Source organism: Magnolia sinica, chromosome 15 (genome assembly GCF_029962835.1).
Source record: "Magnolia sinica isolate HGM2019 chromosome 15, MsV1, whole genome shotgun sequence".
NCBI lineage: Eukaryota > Viridiplantae > Streptophyta > Magnoliopsida > Magnoliales > Magnoliaceae > Magnolia > Magnolia sinica.
The window spans coordinates 70,513,584-70,540,362 of NC_080587.1; the positions used below are offsets into that span (position 1 = coordinate 70,513,584).

The window sequence follows — 26,779 nt, forward strand, 5'->3', positions numbered from 1 at the left end:
CCGTAGATTGGCACCACATCCATCTCTGTCACCTCTTCTTTACACATCGGACATGTGAATTGGTTCTTGCAGTGTATCCAATGGTAAAGACAAGGCCAACAGTAGAGGTGGCCACACAATGTAAGGACAGGATCTCTCGGAGTTTCTAAGCATATTTTGCAGTCGAAACAGCTTTGAATCTCTTCCACCATATCGTAGATTTCAATGGAAGCGAAGTAATTCTAATTTTGGAGAGAGGTTTTGCTTTTATAGACGCGGGTTTCCTGCGAAAGCCTTTCGCAGCAAGTTTCTGCGCAAGGATGCTGGTTGGGGCCCACTTCCATGTTTGTGGGAATTCTAATCCGTTCATCTGTCTTTCGAGCTCATTTTACGACATTCAACCAAAAATGAGTTGGATACAAAACTTAAGTGGTCCACACGAGAGGAAACAGTGGGAATTCAATGAGAACCGTTGAAACATTATTATGGCCACGAAAGTTTTGTTTTAGGTTGAATGTTGACCTTATAGACGGTTTTGATGGTATATAAACATCAAGGTGGAGCCCAGGAAGGTTTCAACGGTATATATTTCTTTCCCCAATTTTCCCTCTCGTGTGGCCCACTTGAGTATTATATCCCCCTCATTTTTGGTTTTTTGTCTAAAATGAGCTCCCCAAACGGATGAACGGGTAGATTTACCAAAAACAGGGCGGTGGGCCCTACCCAGCATCCTTGCGCAGTAATTCGTGCGAAAGGCTTTCATCGCCTTTATCATATCATTTTAACGTATGATATAAAAATGAAGCATGTGCTCCAGCGGACCACACCAAAGTAAGCTGCAGTGATGATGACACCCACCGTTGAAACCTTTCTAAGGGCCACCTTGATGTTTGTTTACCATCCAACCTATTCATAAGGTCATTTAAACGTGGATGAAGTGTAAAAACAAATATCAGCTTGATCCAAAACTTCTCCAGCTCCCAAGAAGTTTTTAATGATGGTAGTTCAATCTCCACTTTGTGGTCCATTTAAGCACTATAACTGCCTCGTTTTTTGGCTCACACCTTAAAATGATACGAGAAAAATGATTAACAGCATGGATAAAACACTTACATCACAGTGGGCCCCACAGAATGTGGTAGGACGCAATCCACGTCCGATGAAAAGTCTAGGACGCGGATTAGGTACTATCCCAGCCTGTCTCGGGCTCGGAAGTGGCTGGGTCTTTGAGGGACACTGTTATTTATGACTTTATCAACACCATCCACCCATTTTGTTTTTCTTTTTTCATATCATTTTAGAGTATAAGCTAAAAAATGAGGCATACATAAGACTTCTACTGCTCCCAAGAAGTTTTTTAATGGTGTGGGTTTAATCCCCACCGCGTGTTCCACATTGTCCTTGAATCTGCCACATTTTTTATAGCTTATATACTAAAATGACATGGAAAAATTGATGGACGGTTTTGATAAACCCATACATCACGGTGGGCACCTCAGAGGCCCAACCTATTCCGTGCTCCGGACTGCCGGGGTATTACCTAATCCGCACTATACTGTGTTAATCCCAAAAGTCATCATGATCCAAAACTTCGGTGATGGGAAAACATGTTAAATCACGCTACCAAAATCGTTGATTGTCTCGGTGATGCGCACCTTTTATTATTATTATTATTATTATTTTATTTTATTTTATTTTTACACACGCGCACACACTCCCATACACACTTACGCTAGTGGAATTTCAGCACCTATGGGTTCTTGAACCCTTGACCGGATGTTGAAACTCCTGGGAGTCTACCACCCAAGCAAGAGCAGAGACCTTGGTGAGGCGCACCTGATTAATGGGTTAGATGAGAGAAAAATATTATGGTAGGCCCACACAAAAACCCATGGTCGGTATTTGTCCATGATGAAATCGGATTGCAACGGTCCACACTACAAGAAAGTAGGCCTTTAGCCTCAATTTTTTAGCCTCGGTTCAAAAAAAGGAGGCTAAATATGGTTTTTAGCCTGTAGTTGTCTTATCCACTTCTTCTATCCATTTTTTTAATTCATTTCAGTGGTTGAGCATAAAATTGAGGTATATCTAAAACTCAAGTGGACCATCCCACTGGAAACCGATGAAACCTTTTTATAGCCCACAGTGATGTTTATTTCTTATCCTGCCTCTTCATAATATTACAAAGATATGGATGAAGTAAAAACACAAATATTAGATTGATCTAAATCTTTCATGCCCTGTAGAAATTTTCAATGGTAGTTGTTCAATTCATACTATTTCCGGTGGTATGGTCCATTTGAGGTTTTGTTATACTTTATTATTGGGCTAACCAACTAAACTTATCTGCTAAAATATAGAGACGGAGTGGTTAAAATGTATAAAATGACTGTGGGACGCACAGAGTTTACTCAGTACAACTGAGCATACTGAGTTACTCAGTACGCAATCCGCTCCCGCACATGATGTGATGAATGAATGTTATACTTATATACACCTGGGTGGACGTAGGAAGGTCAGGGGAAGGTGAGGGACGCGGATTAGATACTGTCAAGCCCAGTAGCTAAATTGCTAACGAAGTGACCTCATCAAGCTCTGTGGACCCCACCATAATGCATGTGTTGTATCCATACTGTCCAACCATTTGTAGAGATCGTTCTCTGGCATGAGAAAAAGAATGAGATAGATATAAATTTAAGTGGACCCACCACGGAAAACCGTTAGAGCAGCCACACCCACCGTTGAAACATTTATAGGGCCACCATGATGTATTTTTGAGATCCAACTTATTCATAAATTAGCATAGAGAAATATGAAGTGAAAACAAAAATATAAGCTTAATCAGAAACTTCTGTGGCCCCTAAGAAGTTTTGAATTGTGGATGTCACTGTCCCGGTTGTTTTCTATGGTAGCTCCACTTGAACTTTAGATCTATTTAGTTCTTTTTCTCATGCCATAAAATGGTCTTTCCAAATGTATGGACAGTATGGTACAACACAACGATCTCTCCAAATGTATGGACGGTATGGATGCAACACATGCATGTGGTACGGTCCACAGAGTCCATTTGGCCACTTGTCAGTATCTAATCCGTGTCCGAAGGTTAGGGGACGCGGATTTCTTGCAAAAGCATATTGCAGGAAGTTCGTGCGCAAGGAAGCTGGGTGGGGCCCACTGAGATGGGTGTGAGAAATCCAACCCATTCATTCTCTTTGAGAGCTCATTTTAGTACCTGCTATTAAAAATTATGTGTATCCAAATCTTAAATGGGTCACACGAGAGGAAATAGTGAGGATTCAATGTGAATTGTGAAAATATTCTTAGGGTGATAAAATTTGTCTGTCAGGATTTTATTTTTATTTTTTGCATTTTCACTTCATCCCAATGTTAATAATTTTATAAATAGTTTGGATGCAATATGAAAATCAAGGTGGATCCCAGGAAAGTTTCAACTATAGGAATTTCTTTCCCCAAATTTCCCTCTTGGGTGACCACTTAAGTTTTAGAACCACCTTATTTTTTGGGGCCCCACCCAGCATCCTGCAAAGGGCTTTACAGGAAATCCGCGTATATTTCGTGCTAAAGCCTTTCCCAGGGAAACTAGGTGGGTCCCACTGTGATGTTTGTGATAAATCTTCTTCATCCATCCATTTTTTTAAAGTACATTTTAAGACGAGGCTAAAAATAAATTGGATCTAATTCTCAAGTGGGCCAAAAACATGGGAATTGATTGTCCAGAGTTGAAATATTCGTGGGGCCTTGGAAATTTTGAATCTTGCTAATATTTGTGTTTTCAGTTCATCCCTAGTGACAAGGAGGTTATTAGCGGTACGGAAGACATGTGAAGGCATGTAAGTATCGCTTTCGAACCTAGGGAGGTTTCAACAGTAGGAATTTCTCTAACCACCTTTTCCTTTAGTAAGGTCCACCTGAGTCTTGGATTAATGAGCTCACAAAATGGATGTACAGGGTGGATTCCTTACAAACATCACGGTGGGCCTCACCTAAGTTTCTTGCGCAGGAAGTTCTCCCATGAAACACTAAACAAAATGGGCCTTTACTGGCGGCCAAAAATGCCGGCAAAGGTCCAAATAACCGCTGGTACAGATTTTACCAGCTGTCATACAACAGCCGGCAAAGCCTCGGTTGGTAAAGGGTTTACTGGTGGCCAGCACTTTTACTGACGGTTTTGCAGGCCGCTGCTAAATCATAAATGTGAGAGGAAAACAGGATAAGGCCACGGATAAAATTCGTATCCATAGGCATGCCTTTTGGATTTAATCCGTAGCCATAGAACAAATGACGGATTGAATCACTACAATCAATAGTATGATCTAACATACATGTGTGGCCCATTTGGTAACTGGACCAAGCTGATTTCTGGGCCAGGCAATCATCACAGCAAGGGTCCGTCCATCACATCTAGAGCTCCCATATACTGTTATTGTGGCACATTCAGATGTGAGCCGGGATGCATGTGATGTTTCAAATCTTCATCTCTAATACCTCTTTCCAATGTTGTACCCAAATGTCTTTCCGTGCAAACTTGTTTGTTAACTTTCACATGCAACCCTTCCGATTTCTGCATTTTTGTCACTTTAGTGGAACACCTAAACAATGAAGAAGGTGAGCCACACAATGAAAATTGCATAGAGTTACACTCATTAGGTGGGCCACAAACATATATTGATTCAGCCCATCAATTGTCCACATGATTTCAAAATCATAGCCTGCCTAATAAATGGACCATGCCAGGTTTTACCCCAGATGATTTTCCAACATGGCCAACCTTTTGGGCTGCTATAATATATTGAAAGAAAAAACATTGCATGTGAGCATTAATCATCCCATGTGAGAACATCATCACAGCACTTCGGAGACGCACTTTCGACCTCCGTATAAATTCATGTAAAAAGAAACAACAAAAGGAAGAACATTAGCAAAGTCCAAACCATCATCACAGCCTTTGGAAAAAGAGCCTGAAATCTACGACTGAGAAAACAACCAGCCACAAAACCTAGCAATACCAACAATTTACTACTATTTACAAGCCAAGGAAAATACCCAAAAAATAAAAATAAAAAAACTAGAAAAAAACACCACCACCACCCTAACAATCCATAAGCCCACTCCGATATCTTTGATTTTGCCCTCCTAAAAGTTTTCAAAGCTGACTGCGTAGGTTGGCAGCAATCTGATAAAAGAAAATTCACATGGTTGGTACTCCCTTGCTTTGAATTCAATTTGTTTATTAGAGAAAATTTCAATTGGAAAAAAGAAATTTTCCTTATCACCTTCATGTAGACATCTACGTCGGAATCTAGCTTGATGTTTGCTGCTTTCTCTCTTCTCGACAGCTCCGTCAGCATTTCTACAAATTACACGAGAGAAAAAAATGCTAAACAATGTCGGTTATTTTCCCTGTAACCTGCCTTTTCCCCGTCAAAAAAATTACAAACTGAAACCAGCACAATTGAGCGACAGAAGGTAAACAAGAAAAATAGAATAATGAGAATGTACCGTTCCATTCTGTTCCTGAGCTTCAACAGGAACTTCTCATTGTCCTCCTCTGCAAATGCATACAAGTACATAATACAGAATGTAAATATATAAAGTACATAACACAAGTTTTACACTATGATGCATGGACACACACACACAACACGATACCAACAGGCAACACACGCATGGGCGGTCGACAGAATACCACCAGAGTGAAATCAACAACCCCCACGCAAGCTACTGCATGGATATTGACCAAGACAATGCAGTCATATTATAATCACTTCCAAACATCTAATGCAATGGAATTTGGAAGGCATACCCCTTAGGTCATGGCATGGTCACTAATGTCCTTGCCTTTACTTTTCGTGGAGATATTGCAACTGGCACGCATTTGCATGTGCACAGTACTGACAGCAGGATTTAGTGTGACATGCCCAGGAAGTGGAAGGTTCACATCCCTGGACAATCTTGTTGTGCCCATGATTGGTTTGAACAAAGCGTAGAATCTCATGTGTGCAGTTCATGAGACGCTAGGTTAGAGCCATTTTACTCAGGACAGAAACCCAGTAAAAATTGATAAAATACTATTCCCTAAACACAATTAGGAGTGAACTTGTTCTTTGACTATTTTCTGGAAAAACGGCAGTCCAGTATACAAGCCAATCCAGGAATCTCATACATACCTCACTGATGACTTCATTCACCAATTGTTTTGCAGATTCAATTTGTTCTTTGGTGCTGTCAATCTGTACGGTTCTCCCTGTTGATGTATCGCCAGGAGGGGGATGCAACGGTATCAACTGGACAAAAAATGTAGAAGGAAAAGACACAGGTATCAGTATATCAAAAGCACAGGATAGTATTATAACTCATATGAAACTAATACAATCAAGTGCCGACAAATGGGCTGATAAAGATGACTCTCATGATCAAATAATGGACCAGTCATGAAGGAATTTGCACCTTCTTTTTTTTTTTTCTTTTTTTTTTTTTTCAGGTAGCCACCTGGTTGCAATGGTTCCCCAATGATTCGGTCTGGCTCTGTCAAATCTCTTTCAATGACATGCACTCGGAGCCCATCCTGCAATCAGAAGCATGGAATAGGACTGCAATCTTAATTCTTCACACTCACAATCAGAACAGACAAGATATCTTTCAAAAGAAAAAAACATATTGAACCAAAGAACTAACTACTAGCCATTCTTACATGATTCTTTCAAAAGGCAGAGTATTCACTCTCCGGGCTTTTGGAATTCGAATTACATATCTTGCACAAGTGGCCAGAGAGACAATATACAAACATCAGTCACAAGTCACAACTCACAAAGGAACACAACTTGCAGGAATGCTAATGATAGGACTCAAAACAGTCCAAGTCCATTTTCCCACACTTTTCTTACATTTACTGTGCTAAAAGATTATTCTGCTCATCAGATTGCACCCATTTTACTAATATCAAGTTCAGAGTACTGCTGGCAAAAACTAGAGATCTTATTTGAAGGCTTTACCACACAAATATTCTAACTAATGTGAACTATTTAGGAACAGAAAGTAGCCAATGAAAGACGGATACAAAATGAAAGACGGATACAATATAGGCAGCTGAATAAACACATCAACAAAACTAAGTAACAGTTGAAACTCCACATGACTCACAAGCTTCTTTTCTTGTAGTTGTCCAAGAAAACCGTGCTGATTTAGTGCCCGGAAAACTAAGAAATCTGCCTTGCCAACATATTGCCTGACATTAAAATTAAAGGGAAAACGTTCAGAATATCGAAGAGTGAAAAAACATGGTCGAGTTATAACAAAAGAATGGTACATGCATACAGACAGAATAATCCATTTTGGATAAATACTAAAGAAAAATATCAGAAAGTACTTTTTTTTCATGTGATCCTGAGATATAAGGCGAACTATTTGCATTGTTGGAGGCCAATCAGCTGCAAGCCTGAAATGAACAGGGACAATACTTAGAAAAGGACTATGAATCTTTTCTGTACCAGAGACACATGCTAAAATAACTCCAAATATCAAAATGGATTATAGCTTTTATCTCAGTAGAAAGTCAAAAACAAAAATGCAGTTGCAGCTCAAGAACAGTTATTGCTACTCCATTGAGATGCAGCCCAAATTTGTATTTTCCTATTGTGACTCACATGAGCACTGGATTTGCATAAATTTTGATATGACCTTGCAATATAAGTCAACTCAATAAACATACAAAGCATACATCATATGGTTATCAAGATTAGCAACTTCATTCTCATATATAACCACTCTCAATAAACTGTAAATGCCAAGATTGTCTATTTTTCTTCTAAAAAGTGGAGTTGGAGCATTGTGGGGCCCACCTGCTGCACGCTTGGATGACTTGCATAGTCATTTAAAAATAATACGCACATCCCTCTAGAGTTGAAGCCCTAGAAAGGGTTTTAAGTTTGACTGTCTTTGGTAGCCCTATTTCTATTTTTTCTTTTCTTTTCTTTTTCTTTTTTGGGTTTGCTGTTTTACATGGACTGAAACTTTGTACTAGGTAAGGCTTGTAGAGACAGGCTATTAGATTGTCTTATGTATTTTGTTTGTCTGCCCTGCTTTTTCATTTTATGTAAATGGTTTGGTTTGCTGTTTGCAAATATCCCCTTTTCATCCCTTTCATTGTTGAAGATTGTTGAGAGTCAAATATTGCATATCAGACCCAGTTATTGCCTAGATTTATGAACATGGTACCATTTAATAGCCCATTTTAATTATGTTTGTGTTGCAAGGTGTAATTGCGAGCTTGGACTGGATCGGGATGCTAAAAGCATGGATTTAACGTTCAGAATGCACCAAGGCAAGGGACGGATTCCAGGGGACCAAGATCGACAGAATTACACACCAGGGATCCGAGGAAATAAAGCCGTTCACGTTAAAGAGGCCCGAAACTGGCGCAGAATGCAAGATCACAGGGTTCTTGCCATCCGATTGGCTCAAAACTTTATACATGGCTCGAGGACCAAAAACTAACCGTATACGTCAAATTTCAGCCATTGGATCCCTCTAGAAGTGGCTTAACGGACAGATTAGCCCATAAATCAGTGATTTGGGGCCCGCCTGGTATCTGAAAATGCTTCAATCTTGGGCTCAACTCATTAAATGAGCTGACAAAACAAATGGATGGATCGGATCTTACATATACATCACAATGGGCCCCGTATGTACAGCGTGTGTACAAAACGTACACACGCTCCCGCCGCGCACCGAACCGAGTCAGCGGGTCAGCAGGCGCTGACCCGCGCCTGTTTCTAAAAACGGCAGCAGCCATTTTCGCGCTGCGTAACGGACGGACGGCGTCCGTTTTGCGGACGCTAGTGGGCCCCACAGAGTAACTTTTCGGATGATCCAAGCCGTCCATCGTGTAGAGGGCTTCGAATACTACAAAACCTTGCTGAAATTTTACACCCATGCGTGCACATGTGCGCGATACAGAGGCCACAAACAGGCGGTCCTGCGACGTTCAAAATGATTTTTGGCGTGATTTCTTCTCTGGGCCTCGTGAATGGACGTTCAAAACCACCCATTCTTGACTGAAATTTCATCCTGAATCCAATGGACGGGGTGGATTTCTCCAAAAATACCTCTGTGGGGCCCACCGATCACGACAGCGAAGAGGTGCGGAAGCTTTCGCACATCCGCAAAAATCCAGATTTCCAGGCGGTTGTGGCCCACCATCTTTCATCATATGGTAAATCTGAACCGTCCATCATGTAGAACACTCAAAAACGTCCTAAGGGATGGTGTTTCTTTGAAAATTGAGCGAGGAAAGTGGCAAGTTTGAAGGCTCCGAAGTTTGCTGCGAAAAAGCTTTCGTTGCGCGTGTGTAGCTGCTGCGACAGCTTCTCCACCGGCCCTAGTAGCTATAAAAACGTCCTAGGAGAGCTGGAGAAAGGGGAGTTTTGGGGAACAGCTAGGACGTGAAGCACAGGAGAGAGAGTTTGTTTGTTTTTCCTATTCTTTGTTTGTTTTCTTCTTCTTCTTTTCTTTTCTTTTTGAGATTTAGCCTAATCATGTTTATGTGTGGCTAAACCTCTTAGCTGGGGCTAAGAGGGGAAGCTTGTGGCGTGATGGGACTGACTCTATGCCTTTGATTTATGCTAGACTGATTGATGTTGATTTTAGTTCAATTAAGAGGAATACTTTCAGTTTGTTTTAATGGTTTGTTGTGACTGAAATTACAATAGATCTGCGATGGCTTTGAGTATTTCTCCCTCCTTTTGATGTTTATGACGTCAGGAAGCCCTGTTGTTCACCATCGTCTCATGGGCATGGTTGGATGACGGTATCCTTCCTAACCTTCATGCATTGTTGAGTGGTTGGTAATTAGTTTAATTCTGTTGTTTGCTTTGCCTCCTGGGCATGGTTTGATGATGAAATCTATTCTAATTCATATACCTTTCATCTCTTTAAAACTATATTAAAAGAAGTTCAGTTTAATTTTCATGGTGATGGCATAAGATCTCCCTGATCTCTACAAGTGGATCCTCTGAATCCCCAGTTTCCCTTCCCTGAATTGTTTAAGTTTTCGATAATTATTCCACAATTATTCCTTAAATTCTATTTGATTTAGATTACATCTTAGTCAAGTTCTAGCTCTACTTAGTTTCAGATAACGTACAGGTATCAATCCCTTGGGATTCGACCTCGGTCTTACCGAGTTTATTACTACATCACAACCCTATACTTAGGGAGTGAACAAAGATGGATGGTTTAATTAGAGAAATATATTGGAGAATTTGGAGTTTTAAAACATTAAAACTTACTACCAAGCAGACTTTGAATAAAATCAATCATCATCACAGTTCACATTGAATTGCCCTTAAATTTGGGTGTTGCAACAACTGTTCTGATTGAAATTTGAGAATATTTCCTTCTCATCTATCTCTAATCAAGGAATTTGTGTATTGATACATGCACCATACACACAAATGTCATTTGAAGTTTCCTGGTAAAGTAAAGAGCAGGTTTGCTTCCATCAAAATAAAGGAATCTGTATCTATTGCATCTTACTTGTGCTGTAAATGTAGTTGTCTTAAACAAATAAGGAGTTCTGGTCTGACGGGGACTGTAGCCAGCTAAAGTAAACTGTCCAATGTACTTCGTGGGTTGAGACAACACTCTTACTAAAGAATGATCTGTTACAAGTTAATAAAATCATTAGATGGGTTGAGACAACACTCTTACACTAAAGAATGATCTGTTACAAGTTCCAGGAAACTGGGAGAAAGGAGAATGATCTGTTACAAGTAAGGAGTAAGCTAAGTATCTAACCATATCCATGACAATAGCAAACAATAAAAGATTGCATATTGATTAGAAATTATTATTATTTTATTTTTATTATTTTAAAGTTATAAAAGATTGCAGGTAATCAATGAAAAAATAAACGTAAAAATTTTCAGCTATAGCAAAGGGAACAATGTGAATAGGAAGTTACAGTCTGTTACATGTGTTGTGGTTTACCTTTTGCTCGGTGAAACTGTAGGCATGACCTTTCTGAAGCTTCAGAATCGAAATTAATGGTTCGAATCCCACAGTTTCCTTCAGTAAAATCTGCACTGCACAAATTGTCTTAAGTAATCACCACAAAAGCATATTGGGACTAGGCATCTTTAAAAGCCACAAACTTGGTCAGATGCATTGTTACGGAGAAGATTGTTCAGTAATTCAAGACAATCCTGTTTAGAAACAAAATATCAGCGGATGCCATCAGTACCCATCAATATGCTCAAAGAATTCTGTGCTAGGATTTCCAGACAACTGTTGAATGCACTACAAATCCCATGCCAGGTGTGATCATATTAATTCAACATAGGTGATTAGACAGAAATATAAGCAACCAAACAGCTAATTTTGGCAGCTTAAAAAAATAATAATAAAAAAGAACAACACTAGATCTGGGTTCTATATAGTCTGGTAAGACTACACAACACAAGAAACATCTAGAAGATCTTTAGTCAACAGGAAGTTTTACACAAATCTAAGTTGTCATCTGATAAACTGAAAAATAAGCTCTGAAAATAAATCAAGTGCTGAAATCGTAAAGTGATTGTAATTTGAAATAATCTTAGGGATATTTTAATCAAAAGTGAAAAGAAATTTTAATCGACCACCACTTTCAGCATTTAGTGAAGGGAGGGGAGCTGAAAAAAAGACCCATATTTTCAGTGAAAATTAATTTAAGCACTTGATAATCTGGATTTGCCAAACGATCTGAATAGTATAAGTGCTGAAAATAAGTTTCATAAAACAGCACCCAAGTCTGGTTTGAGGGAAACAGGTTCTAGAATATCCTAGTTAAGTTTTTTTAATTACACATGTAGATTTCTTAGTTTTATAGGTTAATATGGCTGTGGATCTTGGTGGAGCAATGAATTTTGAAAGATATTTTCATAGTTATTGTTTCTAATGTTGTACAAATCAGAAAGTCCAGTTCCATTTTTTTAAAGGATAACCACCAATTTATTCAAGCCAAAAAGGAACACAAAAGAAATCAATTCCATAATGGGCAACTTCATGTGAAAGGCTTTCGCAAGATATCCGTGCCATGCAGCAGGTGGGCCACATCAATTGGATAAATGGACAACCAATTGCCTGAGTCAGCACTCAAGTGTAACCCATCTGATGAGTGGATCAGCCTCATTTTCGAAATGGCTGACATTTGTGATGCAGCCTACTGCCTATCTTGTATGGATGTGCTCCACAACTAGCATATTGGCACAAAAAATCTAGATATGCTAGCAGGACAGGCTGTGGTGCCTTTGACTGATGGTATTGATACCTGGAATATAATATGGAGTTTGGTGAGGTCACTGCAATACAATGAAAACTAATGAGGAATATCATATATTAATGGAAAGCCACCTAACCTTATTTGTTTTGGACTTAGATGACTTGCGCAGCAAAATGAGGTTGTTCAGATGTACTCGTAAATAGAGCTGCAAATATCCTGTTTAATCAAGAAGATATTAACCCTCCAATTTCAATTATTGTTACTGTCTAACTAGAAATTAACATACTTGCAGTAGGAACCCCAGACCCTGTATACTAAAGCTAAGGAAGCAGACCACAATTTGATTATTTTGAGTTCATAAATCAAATAAATTTCAATTCGATTCAATGGTATATCCAAAAACCCAAGGAAGCTTTTGTTTTTTAACAAGTATTATAGATGCAAATCACTAAGGATTGTTGAGAAATAAATATAAATTTTGTAAAATTATTATAGTGTGGTAAACCAAGTAGTGTACGAGTAGAAACTTCAAGAGAGCCGCCTAGAAGTTTTATTATTTTATTATATTCCCCTAGTAGCAAAAAATAAAAATACAGCACTTAAAAGCTAAAAACATTCAAACAGGGGTGAGAATTCTGCTTTGAAGCCAATGATTATTTGGGCTAGGCCAGGGTTTTTATCTTCTTAATGGCCTGAGAAGCTCACCGGTCGTCACTTATTTAAACTCTCCATGCCTCTAGTACTTGCTAGTTGACTGAGTCAGGCCAAGATCCTTAACTAGACAGACTGAGGCTGCAACATAATAGATCAAATAGGTAAAACACTAACAACAAGTTCCATCAAGCATAAGCAAATAGGCAACAGAAATGAAAGCAGAAATGCATTAGAGGCGCCACACAAAACTCCAAGACAGTTTAGGTACAGCTACACTAGTCACAAAAATCTGAAAGCATTCTGCTGTCAGAAAGTCCAGTTCCTGGAAGCAACAAGTAGACAATCAAAAACTCCTTCAAACACAAAAAATAAAAAGGAGAATTGCTGCCACATAGAGGTTAGCATGCTTACCAGTGGAACATGTCATCAACAATAGGACCTATAATCATATAAAATATCCAATTCAAAATAGCTGAAAACCAACTATAAAAGACCTTAGAGCTAAATAGGGAGCCAAACCCAATCATAAATCAGAAACAAATAGAAAATGGACCATGGAAGTAATTTCCAGCAGTCTGCTAGTCTATTCAACTAGAAAGAGAAGGCAGAAACAACTAGTAAGTACCTAATAATTATACAAACCGTACAAGAATCAGAAAATATTCAAGCAGATGCAATTATACAAAGTAACAATTAAAAACAAAAATAAAGATGGCATTAAAATCAAATGTTGCTTCAAATTGAAAACCATCAACTCAAACACCTAAAGTCAATCACAAAAACACAACATCAGTCATTAAGGAATAAGTGCATTACAGATGAAGAATTGCCAAAAAGTTCAAAGGGAAATCTTTAAATGGATTATGCTCCCCTTGATTGGTAAAGAACCCTTCAAAGCCATCTACTCTTCTAACTTCATACTTAGAACGTATGATGCCAGGAAAGGTAATTAAAATGCCAGAGTACTCTAGACCAGCAGAGCTCCCACGCACCTCCTAAGCTTATCTTCATACATGTGGCAAACATGTATAGCATCAAACTAAAAATTAAGCAGCCCTACCTTAGTCAGGTCATAATCCAAAAGGTAAAAACACACTGATTGTAATATTCGCATCTGTTGAACTAGAGAACCTTTTCTTGAAGAATATCAATGGTCAACAGGACTGGGTTGAGCTGTTGACCATCCACAGGATTCTCCCTTTCAATGGTGAGGATTGTTTGATAAATGTGATTTTGGGATATGACCATCCAAGGAAAGGTCTGCTGATGATAAGTTTGAATCTAGTTCTTGTTTACAAAGTCCTCATGATTGGTAAACAAGACAGTTATTTCATGTTTTAGAGGATTCATTTGCAACCAAATGCAGCCTTTGGATTTTTTTAAAAAAAATGCATCAACGTTTACTGTTTTGAACCTTTGTCGTGATTTTTTTTTTTCCGCAGGGCTGGCAGCAAAAACTTGATCCAGATTATGATGTGATGCAGACACTACAAGCATTGCTATTCAAAGTTGATTGGGCACAGTCCCTTGCCTACACAATTGAAGGACTCATGGCCCCATAGAAGGCCACAAATGGTGCTCTCATCTATTTCTGTTCTTCCCAAACAATTTTGACGGAATGAAAACTAATATATAGAGGAGAAACATTTATGTATAAGCTAAGCACAGCAACACCGTCCCACAAAAATAAATTTCTGGTTTGTGTTGGCTCTGTTTCTGCTTCATTTTAGCCATTCCTATTGTTTGTCTTAGGGTGGGTTTTCACGCCGGAATGTTAACACCCTTCTGTATTATTTGTTCATTATTTTTCCCTAATCAGTACAATTTGCTGAATCTTCACAACTCCATGAGTGGAAAACAGTTTAGAAGAGAGAATGAATGAGAGAAAATAAAGTGGTAAAAATCCTTTTCATTTTGTCTTCTCCTTTATTTGAATGTCATATTTTGTTTGGTTCTGAGGATATGGCTTTATGCTTCTTTCCTTCTACCATGGTGCCATTGATATTTACGTGGATCTTGAGGCAAACTATTCATGATTTTCAACTTCAGTCTAAAACATAAGCCTAATTTTTCGTAGGTGACTAATCACCAAGGTAATGATACTCATATCACATCATTCGGAAAAAAAAAAATGGAATACCTAGCTTGGATTCTCTGATAAGGGGCCCAGATGATGGATCCCCTTTCCCAAGACCTTAAAACTAGATCTATTCAGATCTCTACACCTGCTACACCTTTTCAATTGGGCTAAAAGCCCGAATTGACACAATTGTCAGAAATAGTTCAGCCCTATAATACTTGTGAATTGCAACCATATCTTGAGAAATTGGATCTAGGCACCCTGTTCACAATACCTGTACCTATATTCCACTAACATTGCCCAGAAAACTGAATTCCACATAATCATTTCGATCCACCTGAATATATAATTCCCAATAACCATTTCAGTTTATGGTTTTTAATGGTGTAAACAATATACAAATAGAAAAAGATATTTGCATAATGTTTAATACTCCAAACAAACAATATCAACTCACCTAAGGCCCTGTTTGGTAGACACCTAAAAAATGAGTTGATCTCATTTTGGTTAACAGAAACTATGCATTAATCTTGATCTCTAATAGATAATGAGTTCATGTTAAAAGTGATTATGTAATACAGATAACAATCTCTAATACATAATTATTGTTAACTAAAATGAGATGAACATATTTTTGGATCTACCAAACAGGTACTAAATGTGTCAAATAAAATTGCAGATTCAACTAAACAGAAAATATGAAGTAGAATTGCTTAGTCTATTTGTTCCTAATATAAAGAAGCATGAGAATTAACATCTTTTAAGACTGAGATTATTGGCATTGTTAAGCTAGCATTTATTACATGATTAGAAAGCCATAGCTTAGATCTAAGCAAAAATAATAATATTGTAGCTTGAAAATAGCTTTTTTCCTTCTAAGTTAAAAGTGAATAAAGAAAAAAAACAAAAAAAACAAAAAACAAAAACAAAACAGCACTGAACAGAATTCATATAAAATCTATATAGTCATCCGTAGAAAACAGAATTCATATAAAAAACAAAACAGCACTGAACTTTGCAAGCTTTAAAAACTATTTGGGTATACCCCTAAATCACAACTGCATCTGCTTTTTGGTGGTCCACCAAGCACCTGAGACTGCACAAACAGGAATTGCATTTCACAGGCTCCCATTATCTATCCCAAACTGATGGTCAAACTGTTTCAAGCCAGGGCAACTGGAAACTATCCGACAATATACCCGGGAACAAAAGCATGTCAACCCTAAAAAGGGTTTCGACAATGCAAATCCCTAATCAGGCATTCTAAATTGCAGAAAGCAATAGCAAGAAGGGAAAAGCTTTACATCATACCTGAGAATCGGAGATTCACGAGCAGTGGAAGGCCGAACTGCAACAGAGGGCCGAGGAGAGAGAGAGAGAGAGAGAGAGAGAGAGAGAGAGAGAGAGAGAGAGGAAGGGAGAGGGAGAGGGAGAGAGAGAGAGAGCGCGCGAGAGGGAGAGGGAGAGGGAGGAAGAGCGAGCAGAGAGGGAGAGCTTGAGGGGCTGGAGAGGGAGAGGGAGAGGTAGAGAGAGAGAGACTCGGTGCACGGTTGGAGATGACAGGGCGGAAATGAAGGTAGGTTTTTTTTTTTTAAAAAAAACTTTTTATAGGACCCTTTGCCCGCGGCTGTGAAAACCGGCCGCCAGCAAACTGTAGCCCCGTCCATCCGCTAAGCTACACTTTCTTGTAGTGAAATCTGCGTCCCTTGTGAGGAGGAAGCGTATTGGCTGGTGTACCGCACCACTGACCTCACCAAGCTCCGTGGATCCCATCATAAGATATGTGATATATCCAAAATATCCGTCCGTTAGGCGAGCTAGTCTTGAGGCTTGAACTTAAAAATAAGACAAATCCAAAGATCAAGTGGATCAGACTCAGAAAAAGCAGTGGAGGATTAAACATCTACCATTGAAACCATTTTGAGTCACAAAAGTCATGGAAAGTATTTGTTTTTCCTCTTCATCCAAGTCTTTGTGACCTATAGCAAACGAACGTTATGGTGGCCCTAAGATTTTTTTTTTTTAACTATGAGAATCACTGTCCGCACTACTATTTGTGGTGTGGTTCACTTAGCTTTGGATATAACTCATTTTCTTGGAATCTTGCCAAATGGATGAAGATTATGATATAATAAATACCTCATTGTTAGAACCGTTCATGCAACTCGGGGATCGATGAGCGTCCACACCACAAGGCTATCTTTAAGACGGCAATATTCATCTATACCTACTCGATTTTTTAATCCACCCCAGCCATAGGGGTTCAAAGTATAAAAAAGTGATAGCTCATGTGAGTGAGCAGGATGGACGTGATGAGGTTGATCATGGTCTTCCTCAAGGGGATAATTAATTGCTCTGAACTCCTAATAGAGATTCCATAAATCCATGAGTAAAAATAGAAAAATAATAAATTTAAAAAAATTAAAAATTAATTAATTGATAATAAAAAAAAATTACAAGATTATGAACATTCACATCAGGAAACAGGGATTTGATCAAGCTTTGGGCTGGGACTGATTGAGTGTGGGCCCAACCAATTTTCTACGGCCTTATCTGACCATTGGCACGATTTACATGATATGATACGAAGTTCATCCATCAAAATAGCCCAAAAAAAACAAAAAAACTCAACTAGAATTTTCAAAAATATCTCTAAAAAGCTCCTCCACCAGCTGGTACTCCCTATCGATATTGCTAATCGTTGGAACAATCTCCACCGTAGGCCCACTTCCTGATCCGACGGTATCTGTGGCGATAGTCCTCAAAACTGAATCTCTATCCTCCGTCCGTTCCGCCTCGCTCAGCCTACTTGCCCGGTATCTCGCAATCGTCGGAACCATCACCGTAGAAGACATGGGACAACGTAGGATCCTCTTATTTGATCTCTTTAACCTATGGGCGTGAGGCCTTGGTGGCACCGTAAATCCTAACTCAGCCTGTGGCCTACTGCTCCCATCGCAGCCGTAGATTGGCACCACATCCATCTCTGTCACCTCTTCTTTACACATCGGACATGTGAATTGGTTCTTGTAGTGTATCCAATGGTAAAGACAAGGCCAACAGTAGAGGTGGCCACACAATGTAAGGACAGGATCTCTCGGAGTTTCTAAGCATATTTTGCAGTCGAAACAGCTTTGAATCTCTTCCACCATATCGTAGATTTCAATGGAAGCGAAGTAATTCTAATTTTGGAGAGAGGTTTTGCTTTTATGGACGCGGTTTTACTGCGAAAGCCTTTCGCAGTAAGTTCCTGCGCAAGGATGCTGGGTGGGGCCCACTTCCATGTTTGTGGGAAATCTAATCCGTTCATCTGTCTTTCGAGCTCATTTTACGACATTCAACCAAAAATGAGTTGGATACAAAACTTAAGTGGTCCACACGAGAGGAAACAGTGGGAATTCAATGAGAACCGTTGAAACATTATTATGGCCATAAAAGCTTTGTTTTAGGTTAATTTTTTTGTATTTTCACTTCATCCAAAGTGGTAATGACCTTATAGACGGTTTTGATGGCATATAAACATCAAGGTGGAGCCCAGCAAGGTTTCAACGGTATATATTTCTTTCCCCAATTTTCGCTCTCGTGTGGCCCACTTGAGCCCGGGAAGAAACTTCCTGCGATGGACGCGGATTGCGTCCTACCCCAATCCGTCCGGGCGGGGCTCTGTGTGGCCTACCGTAATGTAAGTATTTTATCCACACCGTTCATTGCTTTTCTAGGATCATTTTAAGATACTATACAAAAAATGAAGCAGATACACAGCTCTAGTGGACCACATCAAAAGAAGCTGCAGTGGTAATGACACCACCGTTGAAACCTTTCTAAGGGCCACAGTGATGTTTTTTTTACCACCCAACCTATTAATAAGGTCATGTAGATTTGTATGAAGTGAAAACACAAATTTCATATTGATCCGACACTTCTCCAGCTCCCAGGAAGTTTTTAATGGTGGACGTTAAATCCCCACTTTGTGGTCCAGGTAAGCTCTGAAACTAGCTGTATTTTCGATTCATGTCTTAAAATAATTATATAAAAACGATTAACGGTGTGGATAAAATAATTACATCACGGTGGGCCCCACAGAGCCCTGCCCGGACGAATTACTGTCCGGGCGGGGGTAGGACGCAACTTTCGCAGTAAATCCGCGTCCGGCTTTAGATTGATAAGGATCGTAACCTTCGACTGGCTTAAGCTGAGTGTAAAACACTCAAGTTTTTTAGAGCACACTATATTTTATATATGAAGTCCACTCCGTCCATCAGATTATAAACATTATCTTAATTTTCCAACGAAAATATGAACTTCAAAAATGAATCAAGTCGGTCACACCAATGGTAGCATGTAAAACTGTGGCTAAATCTCTAATTTCATGAGTTATCACCCACAAGAGTTTTTCATCAGGATGATTTGTGTATATTGCCTTCATCCTTTTAATTCACACATGATGAACGGGTTTGATGAAAGATACACAATATGGTGGCCCCACTGACAAACCTAAGGTTGGCATCTCATAGCTATTTTCCCTTGTAGTGTGGCCCACATGAGTTGTTTATTTGACTAATTTTTGTATCAATGGTGTATAATTGAAGGAGTCACTTGATGGACGGAGAGGATATCACATTCTCAGACATACAACATGGTTTGGCCGAAAAAGTTGAGTAATTCAAAACAAGAAGAGGCGTCGAGGATTCCGGTTCGCTCGTTTGGGTGTCTTAATTTAGGACGCGGATTGCGTCCTACCCACACCCGTACAGTAATGTGGCCCACCGTGATCTAAATTTTTTATCCACGCTGTTCACCGATTTTTTCATATCATTTTAAGATATTATTATAAAATTTAGGCAGGTCCACATCTCCACTCGACCACACCAAAGGAAGCTGCACTGATAATGACACCCATCGTTGAAACCTTTCTAAGAGCTAACGTTATGTTTTTTTTACCATCCAACCTATTCATAAGGTCATGTAAACGTGGATGAAGTGAAAACACAAATATCAACTTGACCTGAAACTTCTCCTGCTCCTACGAAGTTTTTAATGGTGGAGGTTCAATCCCCACTTTGTGGTCCACTTCAGCATTGGACATGCCTCGTTTTTTGTTTCATATCTTAAAATTATATGAGAAAAAGCGTTGAACCGCATGGATAAAACAATTACATCACGGTGGGCCTCACAAATCCCTGCCCAGAGTAGGACACAATCCGCGTCCGTTTAGTTTATTGTTTGAGCAGGAAACGTTGGGCATGCCTCATTTTTTATTTTCCTTTCTTTTTCTCTTGTTTGGAAAGAGAGGGACAGGAGTCCTCTACATATGCCACCAAGCTGTATACGTAAATCACCTCCGTCCATCAAGTGGAAGCCTTCATTTAAACCGTATACACAAAAGACTAGCCTGATAGAGGTTCCGATAGGACACAACAATGTAATCAAAAAATTACCCCTAAAACCTTTGTGTTCTCGCAGTATATCTAACCTGAGTTTCTTTTCCGGTTTATCTTTGCACATTCGCTTAGTCGTGGTACCTGTACTTGGTTAATGGATTTGATGAAAGATACATAAAATAGTGGCTCAAACACAAACTTACCATTGGCATCCCATCCCCATTGTTCCCTGTGTAGTGGTCCACTTGAATTATATCTTTGACTATTTTTATCATCTAAGGCTTAGAATCGAGGATAAAACCTTATGGACGGAGTGGATGTTATATAGACAGCATGATATGCCCCCAAAGAGTTTGGTGTTACACCGCTGTGTACAGTAGGTGTTGCGGAGGATTGCGGTCCATATGGTAGGGAGCGGATTGCCCGTGGGATGTCAATTAGAAATTCACTCCATCTGTTTTGACGGTGACAGAAGTTTTGTATCATGCATATCCAAAACTCAGGGGCCACACCACACCACACGAAACAGTTGGGATTGAACGCCCCACGGGTGATAGAAGTTTTGTATCATGATGATATTTTCTTATATTTTATTACTGGTTTGGATGGATTATAAACATCATAATTGTTATGGCAAAAAAGACACTTCTGAATTCTCTTTTATTCATGTGCTCCGATATTCCACAATTCTAACACTTGAATTTATAACATTAATCGTGAAGATCCATTTTCCCACTTAGAATTTCACCCCTTTGTAACCAATGCAACTGTAGAGAAACCTACGTTACAACTTTTATTTCTCAACGCCTTCAACTGAAGGGCTGAGATAACAGTTCTGACAGTAATAGTCAATCTACCAGTGCACAACAAGTCCTTGAACTAGTTATATGAAGTCGAAAGAGAATTCAACAAAAATGCATGCTTAATCCTCGTCTTTCGTTGTTTCCTCTACATCCAACAATTTACATATTAACTTGTCGAAGTTACTAATATGGCCCTTAACATCGTCTCCTTCTGCCATCTTCAGATTGACCAATTGAAACTTTAAGTACAGGTGATTTTTAAAAGATTTTTTTGTGCAGATGTCATGTAATTTTGCCCATATACTTGTTATAGTTTTCTCTCTCACGACATTATAGTATATATCATTCGTTAAGCATAGTTGGAAAGAGATTCTTACTTTCTTATCCATCTTGTTCCATTCATCATCTATCATAGATTTTGACCGCTTCTCAAAAAGAGTATCGTCTAATTCTTGTTGAACTAGAAGACCAGTCATCTCGACCTTCCATGGTTTAAAATTAATTTTAAAAATATTTTTTTACATGGAACTTTAGATAAGATGTCATTGATACAATGCTTTCAACTCTGTGTTCTCTTGTGTATGCTTGGTGTCATTGTATTGCTATCTTAGATCTAGATCTGTGTGATTCCGCAGCACGAATACCAATTGCACAACTAAGTCCGAATACAAAAGAATCCGAATTTAACGTAGAAAAACCCTTGTGGAAAAAAACTATGGCACAAAGTGACAATGATGCACTATGAAAGCATAACATTTCAAGAGACAGAGATTACCGATTTGAACAAGCCTTGAAGCTCCCTTACAAGCCCAAGTTATTCCCTTGAATCCCCTTTGGAACAAATTAAAAAGCCGTGTGTGTGTGTGTATCTCGAATCCCGATTACACCCATTATATAAGGTTGCATGAGAATTACAATCAAAATTGGAAACAAATCCCGCACTTACTTAGTTTTGCAAATATGCTCGATGGCACCTTCGATGAGACTTCAATGGCTTCGACGATCTGTCAATGGCATCGAATACCTTCGATGACATCGAGGAAAACACTAAAACATTCTAGCGATAAAACATAATTTTTTCAGATGACATTGAATATCCGTTGATGGCATCGACATTTGCTCGATAGCATCAACATCTGCTCGATGGCATCAGGTTGTTTGTCAATGGCATCGATAGACCCTGCTATTTATAGATTTTAAAACATCAACAACAACAGTGGTTGGAATGAATTTCATATCAACACTGTGGTGGAGCCTACCAAAGCACTCAAATTTTATATATATATATTACCAGAAGGTATCCATTAATAATCATATTAATTAATTAATAGCTCATTGAAAACCTTTTTGAAAAAGTTAACGGGATATAAATGTCATATATTTTGTAAAATTTACTATTTATTATTATTTTTAGTATCCAAAGAGATTGGCAGTTGGCACCGTTTCCTCTAAAAAGAGCTTGGATCGAGGACTGGTTTTGCATTAAGCTTCAACAGAGGCTGCGAAGGGACAGCAGGAGCAGGTAGACCCAAACCCAGTAGATCATCAATGCCTGAGCTGGTTTGTGTTGCGTTAGTCGGTAAAGTGGGAGCTTGAATATGCTGTTTGAGATGGCGTCTGCATAGTGGCCAGAGATGCAGAAGAAGCATCAAAGTCAAGAGCACTGTATGCAGAACCGTTATTGCTAGGAACTCTAATTTCTTCCTTCTCAGATGTGCCTAGCAGCAGATCATTGTCATTTGCTTCGAATCTTTGAGCTTGGATTACGTTAACTTCGGATTCGGCTCCTACCGACAAACCTCCAAGTTCTTCCGAAAATTCAAACGGACCACAGTGTTCCTTGTCAGTAAACATGAAGTTGGCTGCAAGTTTTGTAAATTTTCAGTTAGATGAGTAAGGAAACTTCAAAACTCATTATCATCATCATCTAAGCCTTACCCCAACGAATTAGGTTCAGCAGAGAACTCGAAAACTACATCAGATTTTTTCTTCTTCTTCTTCCTGAATGAACTTCATAAGAAAGCTTTGAAGACGAGCAAACATAAAAGGGAGAAAAAGAAAAGGGCAACCAACAAGAAATACTGAGAATTGTATAGTCTAATAAAATTGCGGGAGGAAAATGCCTCCTTCTGATATACAACAGAGAGGTCGTTAAATTCATCAAATATGTGATCTTTGACTTCACTGCTCTGCGTATCAGCAAAGACTGAAACTGCTTGCTTGGGAGGGTCAACCACACGTTCTGCTACGGCTACATCGTATTGTAAAAGCATGTAATAGAACAAGGCTCTATCATGAACATCCTGCAATAAACCAGTTTATTAGTAGAAGATCTGTGAATAAATTGTAATGCATGAACTCTTCATTCTCAGTAGATGCAAGCAGAGTCTGATGGAAGACTCAGAAAATACTAATTTCTAAGAACAGGACATCAAGATATCAGTCCCTTCTTGCTAAAATCGAAAATAGAAACTCAACATTTCAAGGATCTTGTGCAGCTTGTATCCAGATTTCAGGCTGTCAAGTTAAGAAGCATCCAAAAGGGCAAAAACATTAAGGCTGCATTTGGATGCACAAGTGACCATAATTACAAACATTCAGTTTAATCAAGAGAATTACAAAATGAAAATCTGTAGCATTCTTGAGTCAAGAAATGGTCATCATGTTACTAGAAAGCAGCAATTCCCTAAAATCTAAAGAAAATCCAGAGACACCCATCTCTCCAAATCTAACAAAACATACATTCATTATAGGAGAATAAAAATCTGATTAAAAAAAAAAAAAAACCACAAATATAAGAAGAATCAGAAGGGAAAAACCTAATCAAATGAACAGATCCAGGGAAGTTTATTCAATTGAGAGAATCCAAAGCTAACCATATATCAACTTCAGCAACAACATGTTGAGATTGAACTTACCATCAACATTCAGCAAGAAGAAAATGACAACAAAGATCCAAAGGCAACAACTGCAATGAAAGTGAATTGAAAGGAATCAGAATTTCAGAACAAAAAGAAGAAGAAGAAGAAGAAGAAGAAGCATTCATCCTCAAGTACATATGCGGTATGCCAAATGAACAAGACCCTGTGCTAAAAAAAATAAATAAAAATAAATAAAAATAAAACTGCCAGTTCAGGAATAAGGCAGACACATATGTTCTCAATCCAAAATGAGAATGCGGCGGTAACAGGTCTGACCTGTTATTCTTAAATTCTCATTACAGGGCAGATTTTGCTGATACAAAGAGGCCCTTAGCCTTGAGTGTTAAGTATCTAACCAATACACCAAAATGCCATTTGGACACTAACAGAAACTTCTCAGCTATTAGAACTGGAATATAATGTTATGAATGTTTCATCCCTTGCCACAAACAGAAACTTCTCAGCTATTAACCCACTCCAAGAAAGTAAAACAAAAGCAATTTATTTCAAAGGCAAAATCAAACAAAAGGGAACAAACTCATACAAAATTGGTCATTGGTCCCCAAGGAGGTAAAACTCTGGATCCGAGATTTAAAATACTTCATTAAAACAAAATGACTAAAGGTCTAACAAATGAAAGCAGGAATATATTTTCAACACCATTAAAGTTTAGAGGGGAAAAAAATTCAGAAGCATGCATAATCACATCAATGCCGTGTGATTGTCCAAATATATTAATTTTCTTTTTGATAAATCAGAATGGGATTTTGGCTAAGAATGTTGACTTTCACTGAATGAGGAATATACCGCCCCCATTCACTCCCAAGTACGGTATGAGGGGGTTGTATGAACGGTGGCCATTCAGAATAGATATGTTTGAAGTTATGGTTGTCTTTGATGGCCATGAAACGATACAGTACTATGCTCTTGTTCTAATGTATTTATTTTATTGAATATTGAGTTCTTAAAATGTTGTGATTCTTTTTCCTTTTCTTTTTTTAATTTTTTTTTTTTTTATAGTTTCAGATCAGGTATTTTAAGTCATTTTTTAACGACATTGCATTAAAGTTGGGCCTTAAAATCATATATTGTGATGATAAATAATCACGTTTTACTTAGCAATGGTGGTATAAGATAAAAACTTAGGTGGTAGATGGAGATGCAAGTAACAACAACTCGTTCATTTTGATGAGGGGAGATGTTTTTCGTGAATTACCACTTCAGCAAATGCTAAATTTCCATCATCAGCACGGTCGTACAGCGACAATGCTCATAAAAAAGTAATGCAACTAGAGTATTGAGTTTCTTAATCTTAATAAGAGTGTTCTTGTAAGACTCGTGACTTCGAAAATGAGAGAGATGTGCTTGTGTGTTGAGGCACGGTCATTTTAGGTATATAGTACAAGAATGACACATATCCAAAGTTCCAAGTGAAGTGGACCATTCCATCAGTGGCCTGAAAAGAACAATTAATTCAAAAAATAATGAGAAACGGCAGGCAATCAACTGGATACAATCACTTGTTTTTTCACAGTGGGCCTAGGAAGGTTTCAACAGTGGGTGTCATTATTACCGCTCCTTCCTGTTGTGTGGTCCACTTGAGCCTTAGATCTGCCTATTTTTCGGATCATGCCCTAAACTGATCCGGAAAAATGGATGAACAGTACGGATAAAACCCATATATCACGGTAAAGGTCTCCGATCGGAGGGATCGACAGAGTCGGCATTCTCTGGCCGTCCCTGTCAACCGCAGCCATGGTCACCGATCTGGTTTTGATGCGTTCGGGGCAGCCATCGCTTTACCAATCGAACCGAGTCGTTCCTTCTCCGGCAGAGAAGTGAGAGGGGAAAACCCATTAAGAACAATTTTAGCAAGGGTTTTGCATTGCCGCCGGTGAGATGGGTTTACGCCATTAATGGCCGACAGACAAACAAAGCAAGAAAAAAGGAGAAAAGAGGAAGATGAGGCATCCGTATCTATCGGCCGTTGCTGTTGCTGTTGCTTGATCACCGCACATCAGATGGCCACCGATGCCTGGAAATCTCGCATGGAAGACAGTGTGCGATAGCCGTAAACGGTGGAGTAGAAACTGGTCACCGGCGGTCGGAAAGCAGTGGCCGTTAGGGCTTCGATCGTCATGGCTGTGGAAGGGGAAGGGGTTTCCGCGCTCCCTCCGTCGATCGAGACCCAAATCGTCCTCTCCAACATCAGACGAAAGACGGCGATGGCAGCCATGAAATCCGGCGATGTCATCGACAAAAAATTAAAAAATAAAGCCCTTCATCGGCACCTATTCTTCGCCGCAGCCTGCGTCAAGGAGACCCTGGCTTAAGCAGGGGACCCTCCGATGCCAAAGTCAGGCCTGGATTCTGGGTCTAAGCGTATTGAGGGGTTTTGAGATAGAATTTTTTTGTCCTTCCCCTACAAGACGAGGGAGGTCCTTCTTTTATAGCTGCTGGAGCATTTATTTGTACGAGGATTGTTCTCCTGATATCGTGTGCGAGATCCTCTCCTGGTATCACGGAGAAGGGATCGTGCCTATCTCCAGTCTTCGTCCGATCCCGTGAGCTTCGGGGTCGGGGATCTTGTTCCAAAATATTCGGGATGAGGCTTTATCTTGCGCTGGCCGATCCGATAAGAAAATCGGCCCGATGCATGCCCGGATTGCTGATGTGTAGTCCGA

The 26,779-nt window shown here is 39.2% G+C and overlaps 1 protein-coding gene and 3 long non-coding RNA genes across 5 annotated transcripts; all 4 read right to left on the reverse strand.

Annotated features, from left to right (window-relative positions):
• Window positions 1-4,920: 4,920 nt before the first annotated feature.
• Window positions 4,921-5,378, reverse strand: LOC131228007 (uncharacterized). The gene is made up of 2 exons (XR_009162685.1): window positions 5,274-5,378; window positions 4,921-5,173 (listed from the first exon to the last, which is right to left on the reverse strand). It is a non-coding gene; the product is annotated as an uncharacterized LOC131228007 (long non-coding RNA).
• A 912-nt stretch (window positions 5,379-6,290) lies between these two features.
• LOC131227596 (uncharacterized) lies at window positions 6,291-7,059 on the reverse strand. The gene is made up of 3 exons (XR_009162379.1): window positions 7,020-7,059; window positions 6,692-6,986; window positions 6,291-6,565 (listed from the first exon to the last, which is right to left on the reverse strand). It is a non-coding gene; the product is annotated as an uncharacterized LOC131227596 (long non-coding RNA).
• Window positions 7,060-7,061: 2 nt separating this feature from the next.
• On the reverse strand, window positions 7,062-13,353 carry LOC131227597 (uncharacterized). 2 transcript variants are annotated; one of them, XR_009162380.1, is made up of 4 exons: window positions 12,962-13,353; window positions 12,393-12,472; window positions 7,367-7,435; window positions 7,062-7,225 (listed from the first exon to the last, which is right to left on the reverse strand). It is a non-coding gene; the product is annotated as an uncharacterized LOC131227597 (long non-coding RNA). The 2 variants fall into 2 exon arrangements; XR_009162381.1 differs by lacking the exon at window positions 7,367-7,435 and having other exon boundaries at window positions 12,962-13,351.
• A 9,719-nt stretch (window positions 13,354-23,072) lies between these two features.
• Window positions 23,073-24,857, reverse strand: LOC131227976 (beta-adaptin-like protein A). Its single transcript, XM_058223790.1, has 2 exons — window positions 24,093-24,857; window positions 23,073-23,477 (listed from the first exon to the last, which is right to left on the reverse strand). The coding sequence occupies exons 1-2, from the start codon at window positions 24,099-24,101 to the stop codon at window positions 23,187-23,189; spliced, it is 300 nt and encodes a 99-aa protein (XP_058079773.1). The 5' UTR covers window positions 24,102-24,857; the 3' UTR covers window positions 23,073-23,186.
• Window positions 24,858-26,779: the final 1,922 nt, after the last annotated feature.